Raw genomic sequence first — 12,572 nt, forward strand, 5'->3', positions numbered from 1 at the left:
CTAACAGCTAGTAGACAGCATAGCCAGCATTTAAAATCAGGCCTGACTGATTCCAAAGATTAGTTGGAGCTTATCACACCCCCTCATTTTCCCCAAGTTTCTCATATCACCCATCGCATGGTCTCTTGAACCCAATTCCCAACTCTACTAAGACATCTCTCCAAAGTCTAGTAGTCTCATAAGTGTAATATATGCCAAAGCTATTGGAGGTCCCATAGCTATGTCTAGTTTGCTATCACTGCTATTCTTTTCATGGAGGGAGGGGTTTAGACCAGGATGTACTTCTCTAGTCTTTGCTGTAAAGTCTCTTGGAAAGCTGCAGCATTGTCCATCAAACCTCTTTTGAAATGCATCAACATCTTTTCATTGGAACATAGAAGCTGATTCCTGGGCAACTACAATGTGCCAGGTACTTCATATATCTTAATTGACTTCACCCTCACAAAATTCACAAGACCAAAATTTTACTGATGAGGGCACCAAGGTTTACAGAGAAATTAGGTGATGGATCCAAATACACAAAGACATGAAGTGGAAGAATTCTGATCCAGTGTGAGCACCAAGCCCACATTCTTTACATCATACTACCCATCTCCCTGGATTTAGAAATGCAACAATATTTTTTTCTTCTTCTTGATAGTTTTGCTTTGTCTTATTTTAATGCCTATTTATTTGGGAAGTAAACTTTGTGAAGTCTTTTCATCAACCAATTCATTTGTCAAAGATTTAATAATCAAATGATTCTGTACTACTTGGTACATGTTGCTTTATAAATATGAATATAAATCACATATGAAATCAATACCTTTTTAATGACCTTTCGAAGCAGACACCAAAGCAAGGTACATGGAACAAACATAAGTAAAGATCTATGATACCAGGAAAGTTACTGAACTTGTTTACCTGTACTATCCACAGTAATGAGTACACTGTCTGGAAAGCAGTAAGCAATTAATAAATACTTGTCAGATAAATGAATTCATACTTGAATGATTGATTTTGTTGATCCTTCCTGGGAAGAGTTTGGGGACATAGTTGCTAAACTTGTTTTCCTTAAAGCCGTTTTTCATTCGACACCTTTATTGCTTATTTCTCCATTCCCAGGCAGAGACACTGCTGGCCATGAAAGATCAGGCCAAGGACTTGGCATCAGCAGGTAACCTGCTCAAGAAGCATCAGCTATTGGAGACAGAGATGTCGGCCCGAGAGGTAAGTAGTGCTGGAATCCCACTCCACTGGCCAGGATGGAAATGCTTCTGATTTTTTTTCCTGTGGTCTTAAAAGACCATTTGAGAACGCAGCCTTTCAAAATTGACCTTAGTGTTCTCAGCCAGCACTCATTATAATAAGGCCAAACCCGGGTGCTGAAGAGCCATTTTAACTGCCATTGTTAGCCAATTATCATTACCCTATATATTCTAAGACTCTGAGAGGCAGATCTTAAAGTTATCTTGTTCATTTTTTTTCCTGATGCATGCATATAAAGTTACTATCTTCCAAATCTATTTGATCTGGTATTTTAAAAAATAGAAGTTTATTTTACAGAATTGAATAGAAAAAATAACATCAGATGGGGGTATGTGCCCTGAAATTGTAAAGTGTAGACAAAACTAGATATGGACTCTGGAAATTCTATAAAGGATTCCTCTTAATACAAACCACAGATTGGTCTTGGAACCAGTGAGGAACATTCTGGTTGGTATCAGTTTCATGCTGAAGAATTTTTATATTACCAGCTTTATTTGATAGTTTAGATACACCAGAAAGACAGGAAGTCAAAGGTTTTCTAAGTTCAAGAGTCAGGATTTGGTGACATTCCCTGTGACATCACTAAGGGACAGGGTTAGAATGGGAATAAACACAGAAGAAGCTGGATAAGGCCTCGCTGGGTTCTATGGCCAGCCTAAGAATGTTACCAATAGAGTAGTTCTTGTTGAGCATTTCAATCAATCAATCAATCAATCAGTCAATCAATCAATCAATCTGTGACTGCCAAATTCAGTGTTGTGAAGAAGACAGTCTTGTGTGAGACAGAATGCTTGCTCGTCAGGATCTTGTTTTCTAGCTGCGGAGAGAATACAGGTGAAAACATCAAGAACATCAAGATAAGGAATAAGATGGGGAAATGTGAAATTCAAGTAATACAATCATGCTATCTACATTTCTTTCTGATCTGGTCTTTAGTTAACCTGAGTTAAAAGAGCACACTATCAAATCAACTACCTTCAAAAACAATCTGTGTTGATTGTAAAACTATATAGCTCTTAAGGTGTGACTGTGTAATTGCAAAAACTTTGTGACTGACTCCCTTTATCCAGTGTATGGACAGATGAGTAAGAAAACAAAGACAATAAATAAATAAATAAATAATAAGGGGGATAAGGGGTATGGGATATTTTGTGTGTTCTTTTTTATTATTATTTATTTTTTCTTTTTTTGGAGTAATGAAAATGTTCAAAAATTGATTTTGGTGATGAATGCACAACTACATGATGATATTATGAACCACTGAGTGTACATTTTAGTCAATTATCTGATATGTAAATGTATCTCAATAAAATTGCATTAAAAAAGAGCAATTTATGTGACCTAGTCCTTGAACCTGAATAAGCAGTGCGCAAAGGTCTTGGGTTTGCTTACCGTGTCAGTACTGTTTATTGAGCACATTGGGATTTTCTAGGATGCCCTCAAGGATGTGAACGAATTGGCTGCTGATCTGCTCTCCAGTGGGACTTTCAACACTGAGCAGATTGTGGAGAAGAGGGATAGCATCAACAAGCGCTTCCTGAATGTCCAGAATTTGGCAGCTGCGCACCATGAGAAACTGAAAGAGGCCTATGCCTTGTTCCAGTTCTTTCAGGACCTGGATGACGAGGAATCCTGGATAGAGTATGTACCATCAATTCACAATTCATGGATAATCCAAGAGGGTAGATAACCCACCAAGCAGGGTTCTAGTTGAAACTAAAATGGAAACTGTAAGTGTTTCTACCAGTTGGTACTACTTAATCATTTTTGCCTGTACCTAAAGTTAGCATTGTTTTTATTTTTCCAAATTTCCCTCGCTGGATGCAAGCAGAGGGAGATGAGCATGAAGAGAGTGGGAAGCAGCTAATATACATGCTGGAAACAAAATTAAAAAACCATATCTGTTTGCTCTAAATAGCTTATAAAATGTGCATTAATCATGGAGACAGCTAGGCACGTACAGCACTTACACAGATGAAGAAATCATTGTCTTTTTTTCTCTATATTCAGTGTGTCTTTTATGGCACTGGGCAGGACACTGGACAGAGAATGTTACACAGTGTTTGCCATGGTTTTCTTACTACCTCAATTTCTGTTGTAAAAAATATTATTGGCAAAATCTTAGCAAATCAACTTATTTTCCCTACTGTCCATTTAATCGGCCTCATTAAGTTCCTCATCTGCAAACCTACTGATTCTTACTAGTAATCAATGAATTAGAAGGAAACATAGTACATAAGGTTTTTCCCTTCTATCAGTTTTCTCCATCGCTGGTGCAACAAGTAGACCATTGTAGAAGCCAGAAGATAAGATAATCTTGTCTATGTCATTTGTGATGCTTTGTGGTTATGTTCAACCTTTTCACACTCAGAGCCATCCCAGCTGCCTATAGTATCAGCCCTTTATTTCCATTCTACTTAACTTTATTATTGATAATAATATACAAAAATAATAAAAGTCCCAAAGACCAGGTATGATTTTCAATTTTTTTTTTCTTGCGGGGGAAGAGAAACATCAATGTTATGTTCTTAAGCAAAGAAGAGAAGATACACAGGTAAATAATCAAAGGTATGAAAGGCTGGCTGACATAACTTTGCACGTGGTAGAGATTAGCATGTTATTTTAACTTGTAATTGCGTAAGTCAGAAGTTTGCCTGCAAGCCACTGCCATTAATTATCTTTTTGTTGTTCCAGAATTTACCACCTCCTCTGCCTCCAGGCACAAACATTCTTAGAAAACCATTAGTCAAGGGTGTTCTCAGATGTCTAAACCCTAACTTCTCTGTTTTCTTTCTTTCCAGGGATAAATTGGTACGAGTGAGCTCCCAGGACTATGGGAGGGATCTGCAGGGTGTTCAGAACTTACTGAAGAAACACAAACGCCTAGAGGGGGAGCTGGAGGCACACAAGCCAGCCATCCAGGTAGGAATCAGAATATCAGACCCAGAAAGACAGAAATCACCTAATACCAGTCTGTCATGTTAAGAGTAAATAGGATGGGGTGACAAGACATGCAGGCAACATACCAAGGTAACACAGAGTTAGTCGTAGAGTTTACAAGTGATTTCTTCTCCTACACATTTTGTCTCCTATAAATAAAAGAATTCTGCAACAGGAACCCAAGATCTTCCATGGCAGAGCACTTCTAACACTGGGCCCAATTGTTCACAAGTGGGATGTGGGTTGGGAAAGATTTACTTGAATCATATGGTAAAAAGTTGAGTCTGAATCCTGGCTTGGGCAGCAAATCAACCTTTGACCATGAACAATCCACAAAACAGATGGTGGACAGTAGCCTAGGATATGAACTGAGATATTCACCAGGAGACCTGGTAAAGTTTAGCATTGTAGATCATCTTCATTCTTTCAGGATTTGCAGGACCACCCAATGTAGCACAGGAGTTTATAAATGATCTGGAAGGTACGAAGGGCTAGATACTTTGCCAGGGGATCATGAAGGGTAAACAGGGAAAGATTGTGGGGTGGTGGAACATGAAGGCGGTGTGTTCTTCAGAACGTGCTGGATATGGCAGAGAAGCTAGGAGACAAAGCTGCTGTGGGGCAAGAAGAGATCCAGAAGCGGCTGGCTCAGCTTGTTCAACATTGGGAGAAGCTGAAGGACTTGGCCAAGGCTCGGTGAGTGAGGGACAGGCTGTCCAACTCTTCCTGGGTTGATGTTGGGAGGATACTTAAGTGCCTGTTCAGTATTGACTACACTCCCCAACTGCCAATCTCTGTATATCTTTTAAGTTCTTGTCAAAAGCCACATTTTACTTGATGCCTTCCTCCATTTTCCCCTAGCCCAAAATGATCACTGCTGCTGTGTTCTAAATATACCTCTCCTCCTGCATTTTCTTGCAGTTGTCTGCCTTTTATCATTGTCCTATGTACGTAATCCTTCATACCAGGGAATTAGCCACAATTTCCGGTTTACCTTATGTATCTACCAACAGTTTTAACTTTATATGCAGCAGTTAGTAATGAAGTAATGAATGAATATTTTTTCTCTCTCTTATAGCCATATAACCAAGAATGAACAATTTCTGTCTATAATTTCCTGTGTCTTGGCAGTGGGAAGAAATTTCTTTCTGGAAACTAAAAGGAAGATTCTTTGACTTTGTCATGTCTTCATGATATAAGAAAGTGCTCAGAATAGAAAGAAACACTGCTTAGCTGCTGCTATTTTTCAACTCTGAAGTCTAGGCACTTCCTTTTGTTTAGCCAGCTTCCTTTCTCCAACAAAACTTCCTAATCAGGGATAATGTCACATAGCTTCTGGGGCTCTTGTCTCCTCAGCTTCATAGGAGGTTGCATCGCTGGCCCATAAGCACGTGAACTGTGCTCTGGCCCAGTTCCGCTGTGGTTGGCTTGTGTGAATAAGCTGGATTGCTTTGATGGGATCATGCCACCATGCTATAATCCACTGCCTACCAGATTTTCTTCTCATTGGGTCCTACCTCTGCTCACACACCATTATAGAGGGCTTCATTTGGAAGAATCCTTAGAATACTTGCAATTCATGGAGAATGCCGAGGAAGAGGAAGCTTGGATCGGTGAAAAGGATGCTATGGTTGCACAAGGGCATTCTGGAGATACATTGGCTGCTACTCAGGTAAGGAACAGGATGAATGGAATAATTTTCTTCCATTTAATATGAACCTTTTCCTAGGAAGTCAGTGTTTTTACCTGTGAAATCTGAATCTTCCTCCTGATGGGAGAAGGAAATGAGGGACATATAGATGATACTACCAATTTTAAACATGAGAAAATCAAGGTCCAAAGACATAAGGGACTTATTTCCAAGGTCATGAAACCAATCAGGTGTGAAGGTGCAACTCAAATTTAATCCTGTGATCTGTGAGCTGTCTATGAGTCCAAAGTCATTGTGGTTAAATATAGGTAAGCCTTTCCTTATAGAGATAGATTTTCTAAACTTCCTTCAAACCTTGATGTTACACTGATTTGGAAAAATTCCTTTTATGCTTGGCCATTGGTTTCAGCTTCTAGAAAATATAGTTTCAGGGTAAGTACCTTCTGGATAGAGTGGTCCCAGAGTTTAGAGACACCTTTTGAAAATTCAGGATTGGCTTTCTCAACAATAATGGACATGTTCTCAGTGAAATTCTGGACTAATCGGGATTTTGAGAACTTCTGAAAGAGAGATTACAAAACAATTTTCTAGGGGCCTTGAGAACTGTGCATAGAAGCCTGAAAACTTAAGGATTTACTAAGAAACATTTATGGAGATTGATTTACTTTTGTGTGCTGGCATGAAAGGAAAGACTTATTAAACTGACAGAAGAAAGCTTTAAAGTCTGTACAGCATATAACAAAACTGTGAATTCCTCCTATTTTGAAAAGTCTTTTGGGGACATGTGCACACTGCTGCATATGTTCAAGCATTTTACATTTTACCCAGATTTCTCCGATGGTAACATCTAGAAAAATTATAGTGCAATATCACAACCGAGATTTGGCATTGATACAGTCAAGATACGTAACATTTCCATCACCACAAGAGCCTGTTGCTCTTTTACAGTTACACCTACCCACCCTCATCTCCTCCTTAACCCCTGGCAACCACAAGTCTGTTTTCCATTTCAATAATTTTATAATTTAAATAATGTTGTATTAATGAAATCATACAGCGTGCAACCTTCGGCGATGGACATTTTCCAATCAGCAGAATTCTCCGGAGATACATTCAGATCTTTGATTAGTTTATTAAGATTCCTATATACCTACCTTCAGTGACCTCTTTTGTGGATAAAAACCTTACTTTCTGCTTTGTTAGGTTCCTGGGTCCACATAAATTAGCTGATAGTAGAAGGGGGGATGTTTCCTTAATTTGTGAATCAGGATTTTCTTCAAAATTATGCCATGTTCTCCTTTTCTTTTACGTATAAAGAGAAGATATTTCTAAATCATCACTTATAACTATGAAAGCCACACTCAATGTTTTTGACAAATTCTCTAGGCTTTTAGTGCCTTCTCAATATTTTTTTCCTGAACATTAAGTTAAGAAGGCTATTTAGGAACATATTTAAAGGGGGGACAACTAGATTTTATTTAAAAGAAACATACATTAGATGTGCAGTATCTGAACTGCCTGAGATGTCCAAGGGGAAATTCAGCGAAATGATTGGGTAAACAGGGTGAAGATGTCAACGAGGCTGCATTTCATGCTCTTTTACATGCAGAAAAACATGATTAAGTCAGGCATTTCAATCTTACAAAGTAGATCATCTGTCTAATCTCCATACAGTTTCTTCATAAAAATGAAATATAATACAGCCATATAATATAGTGTAGTATATCCTGTATTAAAAGCAGTAAACATCTTATTTTAATGTCTAAGAATGCCATGTATCATAATTTTATTTCCAAAAGGTGATTTATAAAAAGTATGTTAGTCATATGGATTCATTTCATTCTTTACCCTGGTTTCCTATGTGGTATAGGGAAAAAAATAATGGGTGCCTTTATGACAAGAGATGGACAAAAAAGGCAGGAGTGATAGTAGCAAAGGGTGGGTTGTGCTGTGGTAAGGGTTGTTATAGGTATTTCTTAGGAAAATGTGAAGGAAGATGCAGAAGTACTGCTCCTCGTGGGTCTTCATTCCTCTCCATTCTGCCTGCTGTACAGGCATCATGTTTCCAGAAAGCAATCAGAAATAGAGAAAACTTGGAGTCATATTCAAAGACAATTCCTGGTTCTTTTCACTCCCCCTTAGTGTCTATTTTTAATGTAGGGTTTTCTTAATATTTAATATTTTTTCTGCTAGATATGATATTGCATAGAACATATAAATTTAAATATGGAGAAATCCTTACATATCTTCTCAAATAGCAACCTCATTTCAAAATGCAGAAAGTTTAGAGTCACTAGCAACAGTGTCCCTTGTATTCCTGACTCTTCTCTCTGTTAAGATTGTCCCCTTTGACACGAGTTTGGAGAAGCATTTGGTAGAGCTGTGCCTGAAGAAATGGGCACTCACCTAGTCTGCCAGTTTAGCTGAATCAGCCCTGGTGAAGGGCAGCAAAGGAAGCCAGAATGTGGGTGTGGATAGATTTCTCAGTCCTGGATGTTTTGATTCTCACTGACTCATTTATGCAGAGCTTGCTGAAGAAGCATGAAGCTTTGGACAATGACTTTGCTGTCCATGAGACCCGAGTGCAAAATGTGTGTGCTCAAGGAGAAGACATCCTGAATAAGGTGAGCTAGTCCAGGGATTTCATGTCAAGCTTTTCATTTTCAAAAGGGATTGGTCCATAGTGAGTGGGGAGCTGTGCTAAAATCATAGGAGGGACTTTAGTAATCACGTGCCATTTTTTATTCTTAACAAGAATTATCTGCTCAGTTGCCTTTTCCTGGAAATTCTTTCTTTCAGGTTTTTATAGGTACACCTTTCAGATTTCTGTAAATTTTTTTTGACACTCTTACTCTGCTATGTGAAATATGGGGTTTATCAAGATCTTATCACTGGCTTTGGCCATACATTATTGTAGGAACTCTGAAGAAATTTGTTTGTAAGCCTGTAGGGAGGGGACCCCACTGAAACTTCTTTGTAACTTGAGAATCATTCCTCTGTTTAAAAGCTTATTTAAACAAAGCTTTCAAGTGCTATACAAAGAATCTAAACAGAGATGATTCATGTCTTCTGAAACTTACCCAGCCAAGAAGTCCACACTTATGTATATGACAGATATAAGCAGAATATCCAGATGCCAGATCAGAAAAGACCATCTGGGACATGTAAACATAGTAGAATAATGTCATCTGACCTAGAGGAGAGAATTATGTATTTGGAATGAGAGGCATGAAAACTTTTATATGGAACTAAAGAAATTCAAATTTCTAGCTCTGGACGCTCATCAGTACACCTGTCTCTTTCCCTCTTCCCTCAATCTTTGTGTTGCAGGAGGAGAGCCAGAAAAAGGAGGAAATTTCTGCCAAGATAGAGGCTCTGCATGAGAAGACCCTATTTCTGTCCAAAGCAGTAGCTGGTTGGAAGCACCAATTGGAGGATGATTATGCCTTTCAGCAGTTTAACTGGAAGGCTGATGTGATCGAAGCCTGGATAGGTATGATGTGTCAGGGCCAGGGTCCCTTTGGTTTGAGAGATGCTGAGAAATGCCATTGGTAGAGTGGTTTCTGGGGCTTTCTCATTTACCTTTGGAAAAGGCATGCTTCCTTCATCAAACACCCTCCATTCTCTCTGGACATAGTGACACTCACACACAAACACACATACACACACACTTGCACACATACACAATGAATCATGCTGAGGATATGACTAAATACAATGATTCCAGAGAATGCATTTCTGGGGAATTGGTGATTTCATATGTGATATTTGAAAATGTAGAGCTACAGCAAAACTCTCTAGTAAAAAAAAACTAAAATGTGCATTTGATTTACCCATAATTTTTATCTAAACTGCAGTTTTCTTTTGTTCTAAGACACTTAGAAGTTATCCTGGCCCTAGCTGTGTTTCAGTCAGTTTTATCCTGCATAAGCCTGGAAAAATAATGCACTGGGCCCCACTGCTCCCATATTCCAATGAAGTACCCACTTTGAAAGTCTGGAGAAGTTCTTGCTGTCTATAGTAAATATTGTTTTTCTCTTTACTGAAGTTGATAAGAGACCAACCATCTTCCCCATCTGATTAATTATCTTTGCTTTACAGCTGAGAAGGAAAGAAGCCTGAACACCAGTGGCAACGGTGCAGACCTTGCTGCGTTCCTCACTCTCCTGGCAAGACAGGTGAGAGCAGGGCTGCCCTGCTGGCAGATTCCAGTGGGGCCCAAACCCCAAAAACTGCTTTTAAAAAATTTACATCTAACCTAAAATCTAACCACAAAATGCATCTAAGTGGAATGTAACTATAACTCAACTCCAAATCTTCACTTAAATCTCTAAATCATATTTCATTTTTCTTGCTGATTACCCAAACTCTTAACTAATCCTTATCTTGTTCATGATCAAAATCTGTTGGAATGCAGGTGGGAATGGCCCCTTGGACCCTGAACTGTTTCCCTGTAAACAGCATCTCTGTGGGTCTTTCTTAGGACACACTGGATGCAAGTCTGCAACACTTCCAGCAAGACAGGCTGTTTGAGATCACTGACCTGAAGGACCAGCTGGTGGCTGCTCAGCACAGCCAGACCAAAGCCATTGAGGAGCGCCATGCTGCCCTGATGAGGCGCTGGGAAGAGCTGCTGGAAGCTTCTGCAGCCCACAGACAGAAGCTGCTGGAGAACCAGCTACCCTTTCAGAAGGTAAAAAAAAAAAAAAAAAAAAAGGAGATGTGATCAGGCTTCTATTACCTCTATCATCATCTGGGTATTAGATGTGGAATCTAGAAACAGATACTGGAAACCCTGGTTAGATGATTACAGAGATTTGAGTGCAGTGAAAAAAGATAAGGAATACATTCTTGGTGAGCAAGCAGTAGTTCATCTGGGCAAGTGTTACTTTAGATTGATTGACCAGATCTTCAGCTTACTGGAGACCGGCCAGGCACATGCATGGGAAGAGGTGGGTGAGGGCGGAGGGTGGAGAATCTTAGTGTATGGTGGAACTGAAACTGGCAGGCAGGAGTCAAGGTTGTCCTTGTGCTTTTCTCTAATTCCAGTTGAAGGAATATTTACGACTAGCCATAAAACGTGGTTTCTTGTCTTGTAGCTATCTTTCCTAGTTGGGAACTTTGTATATGTCAGTTAACATCTCTGAACCTTGATTCCTCATTTATGAAATGAGGATAATATTACCACTCCTCCTGCCTTTCTGGGTGATTACTATTAAAAGAAATAATGGATGAAAATGCAATATAAATCACTAAGTTCTGTACAGATATAAATGACTAAAATGTTCTTTCTAGTGATGGCTGCTGTAGCACTGGGTGTTGATCTTAAATAATCCTGATAAGTAAAGGAAATCAGGATAATCAGTGAAATTATTGAGCATGCCTAGACCATGAGAACCAATGTGCCTGGTGACAAATTAGGGCAGGTTGCTAGAGGAATTAGTAAATATATACATAAATTAAAACAAAGCTCAATATGGACCCTTAGTTAATTTCTACTCTATTAAAGGGCACAGGAACTGCAGAAATAAATCTTATGTGAAAAAATTAAATCAACTAAATGGGCAACTTCTTAGGAAGATAGTTCACATTCTAATTTTATTTTGCTCAATATTCAAACTGCAAATAGTTTTGTTACCTTATTTTCTGGATACAAAGTCTTTACAAAATATTCATCAACATAAAATTATGAAAATAATATGATGTATCTTACAGGTTTTCATTTTCTTCTGGGTAGTGGCCATATTAATTTTCTCTGTATTGGTCTATTTTAGCATATAGATTACTGAAATGAGTAACAGGTGAGATACAATGATTCAATACTTTCGTAATAATCCTTCCTCCATTTTGGCCAATTTTATCCTCCCCAATCCCCTTGTTTAGAAGAAGAAGCATCTTTTTCATATGTTCTCATGACAAATCTCTTTCAAAGTACAATCTGCTGACCCAAAAATCCATGATACATTTTAAATAGAATCAGAAATAATTTTTGATCACCTACTATTTGGACCAACCCATGCTATTTTTCTCATTCAGTAATACAGATAATTCAGAGTCATTCAACACATGTAGATGACTCTAGCTAGTAAAGCAGAAATATGCAGATCCATGCTAAGGATGTGGGTTAGTAGGTAGGAAGTGGGTTTAAGCAGGTGTTTTAGTTTCCTGGGCTGCTCAACAAATACCATGTCATGGGTCAGGTTAAACAATGGGAACTTATTCACTTACAGTTTTGAGGCTAAAAGAAAGTCCAAATCAAGGTGTCATCAAGGTGATGCTTTCTTCCCAAAGCCTGGTATTCTGGGGCTGGCTGAGGGTGATCCTTGGCCATTAGCGTGTCACATGGCAAGGCACATGGCCGCATCTCCTGGTCTCTTCCTTCTCTTCCAGATTCCACTGATGTTCAGCTTCTTGCTTTCTGTGGCTTCCTCTCTCTGTGTCTGAATTTCATTCCACTTACAAAGGATTCCAGTGATAGGATAAGACCCACCCTGATTGGGCTAGCTCATACCTTAACTGAAGTAACCTTATCAAAATGTTCTACCTACAAAGGGTTCACACCCACAGGAATGGATTAGATTAAGAACAGACTTTTCTGGGGTACATACAGCTTTAAACCACCACAGCAGGGATGGTTTGAAAAGCTTTAGGCATGAGATGATCCCAGAACAAGGTTTAGAAGGATTATAGGAAAAGGACTCAGCATAGACCAAGAGAAGTAAGAAGAGTATAA

The 12,572-nt window shown here is 38.8% G+C and overlaps 1 protein-coding gene across 1 annotated transcript in view; it reads left to right on the top strand.

Moving 5' to 3' along the window:
- Window positions 1-12,572, top strand: part of SPTA1 (spectrin alpha, erythrocytic 1) — a 77,386-nt gene that overhangs the window by 54,104 nt on the left and 10,710 nt on the right. Inside the window, exons 35-43 of the mRNA XM_037825628.1 lie at window positions 1,105-1,209; window positions 2,681-2,889; window positions 4,050-4,170; window positions 4,763-4,884; window positions 5,728-5,860; window positions 8,365-8,463; window positions 9,170-9,332; window positions 9,941-10,017; window positions 10,323-10,532. Coding sequence (XP_037681556.1) covers window positions 1,105-1,209; window positions 2,681-2,889; window positions 4,050-4,170; window positions 4,763-4,884; window positions 5,728-5,860; window positions 8,365-8,463; window positions 9,170-9,332; window positions 9,941-10,017; window positions 10,323-10,532 — 1,239 coding nt within the window. The remainder of the gene's footprint in view (window positions 1-1,104; window positions 1,210-2,680; window positions 2,890-4,049; window positions 4,171-4,762; window positions 4,885-5,727; window positions 5,861-8,364; window positions 8,464-9,169; window positions 9,333-9,940; window positions 10,018-10,322; window positions 10,533-12,572) is intronic.

Source organism: Choloepus didactylus, chromosome 2, assembly GCF_015220235.1.
Source record: "Choloepus didactylus isolate mChoDid1 chromosome 2, mChoDid1.pri, whole genome shotgun sequence".
Taxonomy (NCBI): Eukaryota; Metazoa; Chordata; class Mammalia; order Pilosa; family Megalonychidae; genus Choloepus; species Choloepus didactylus.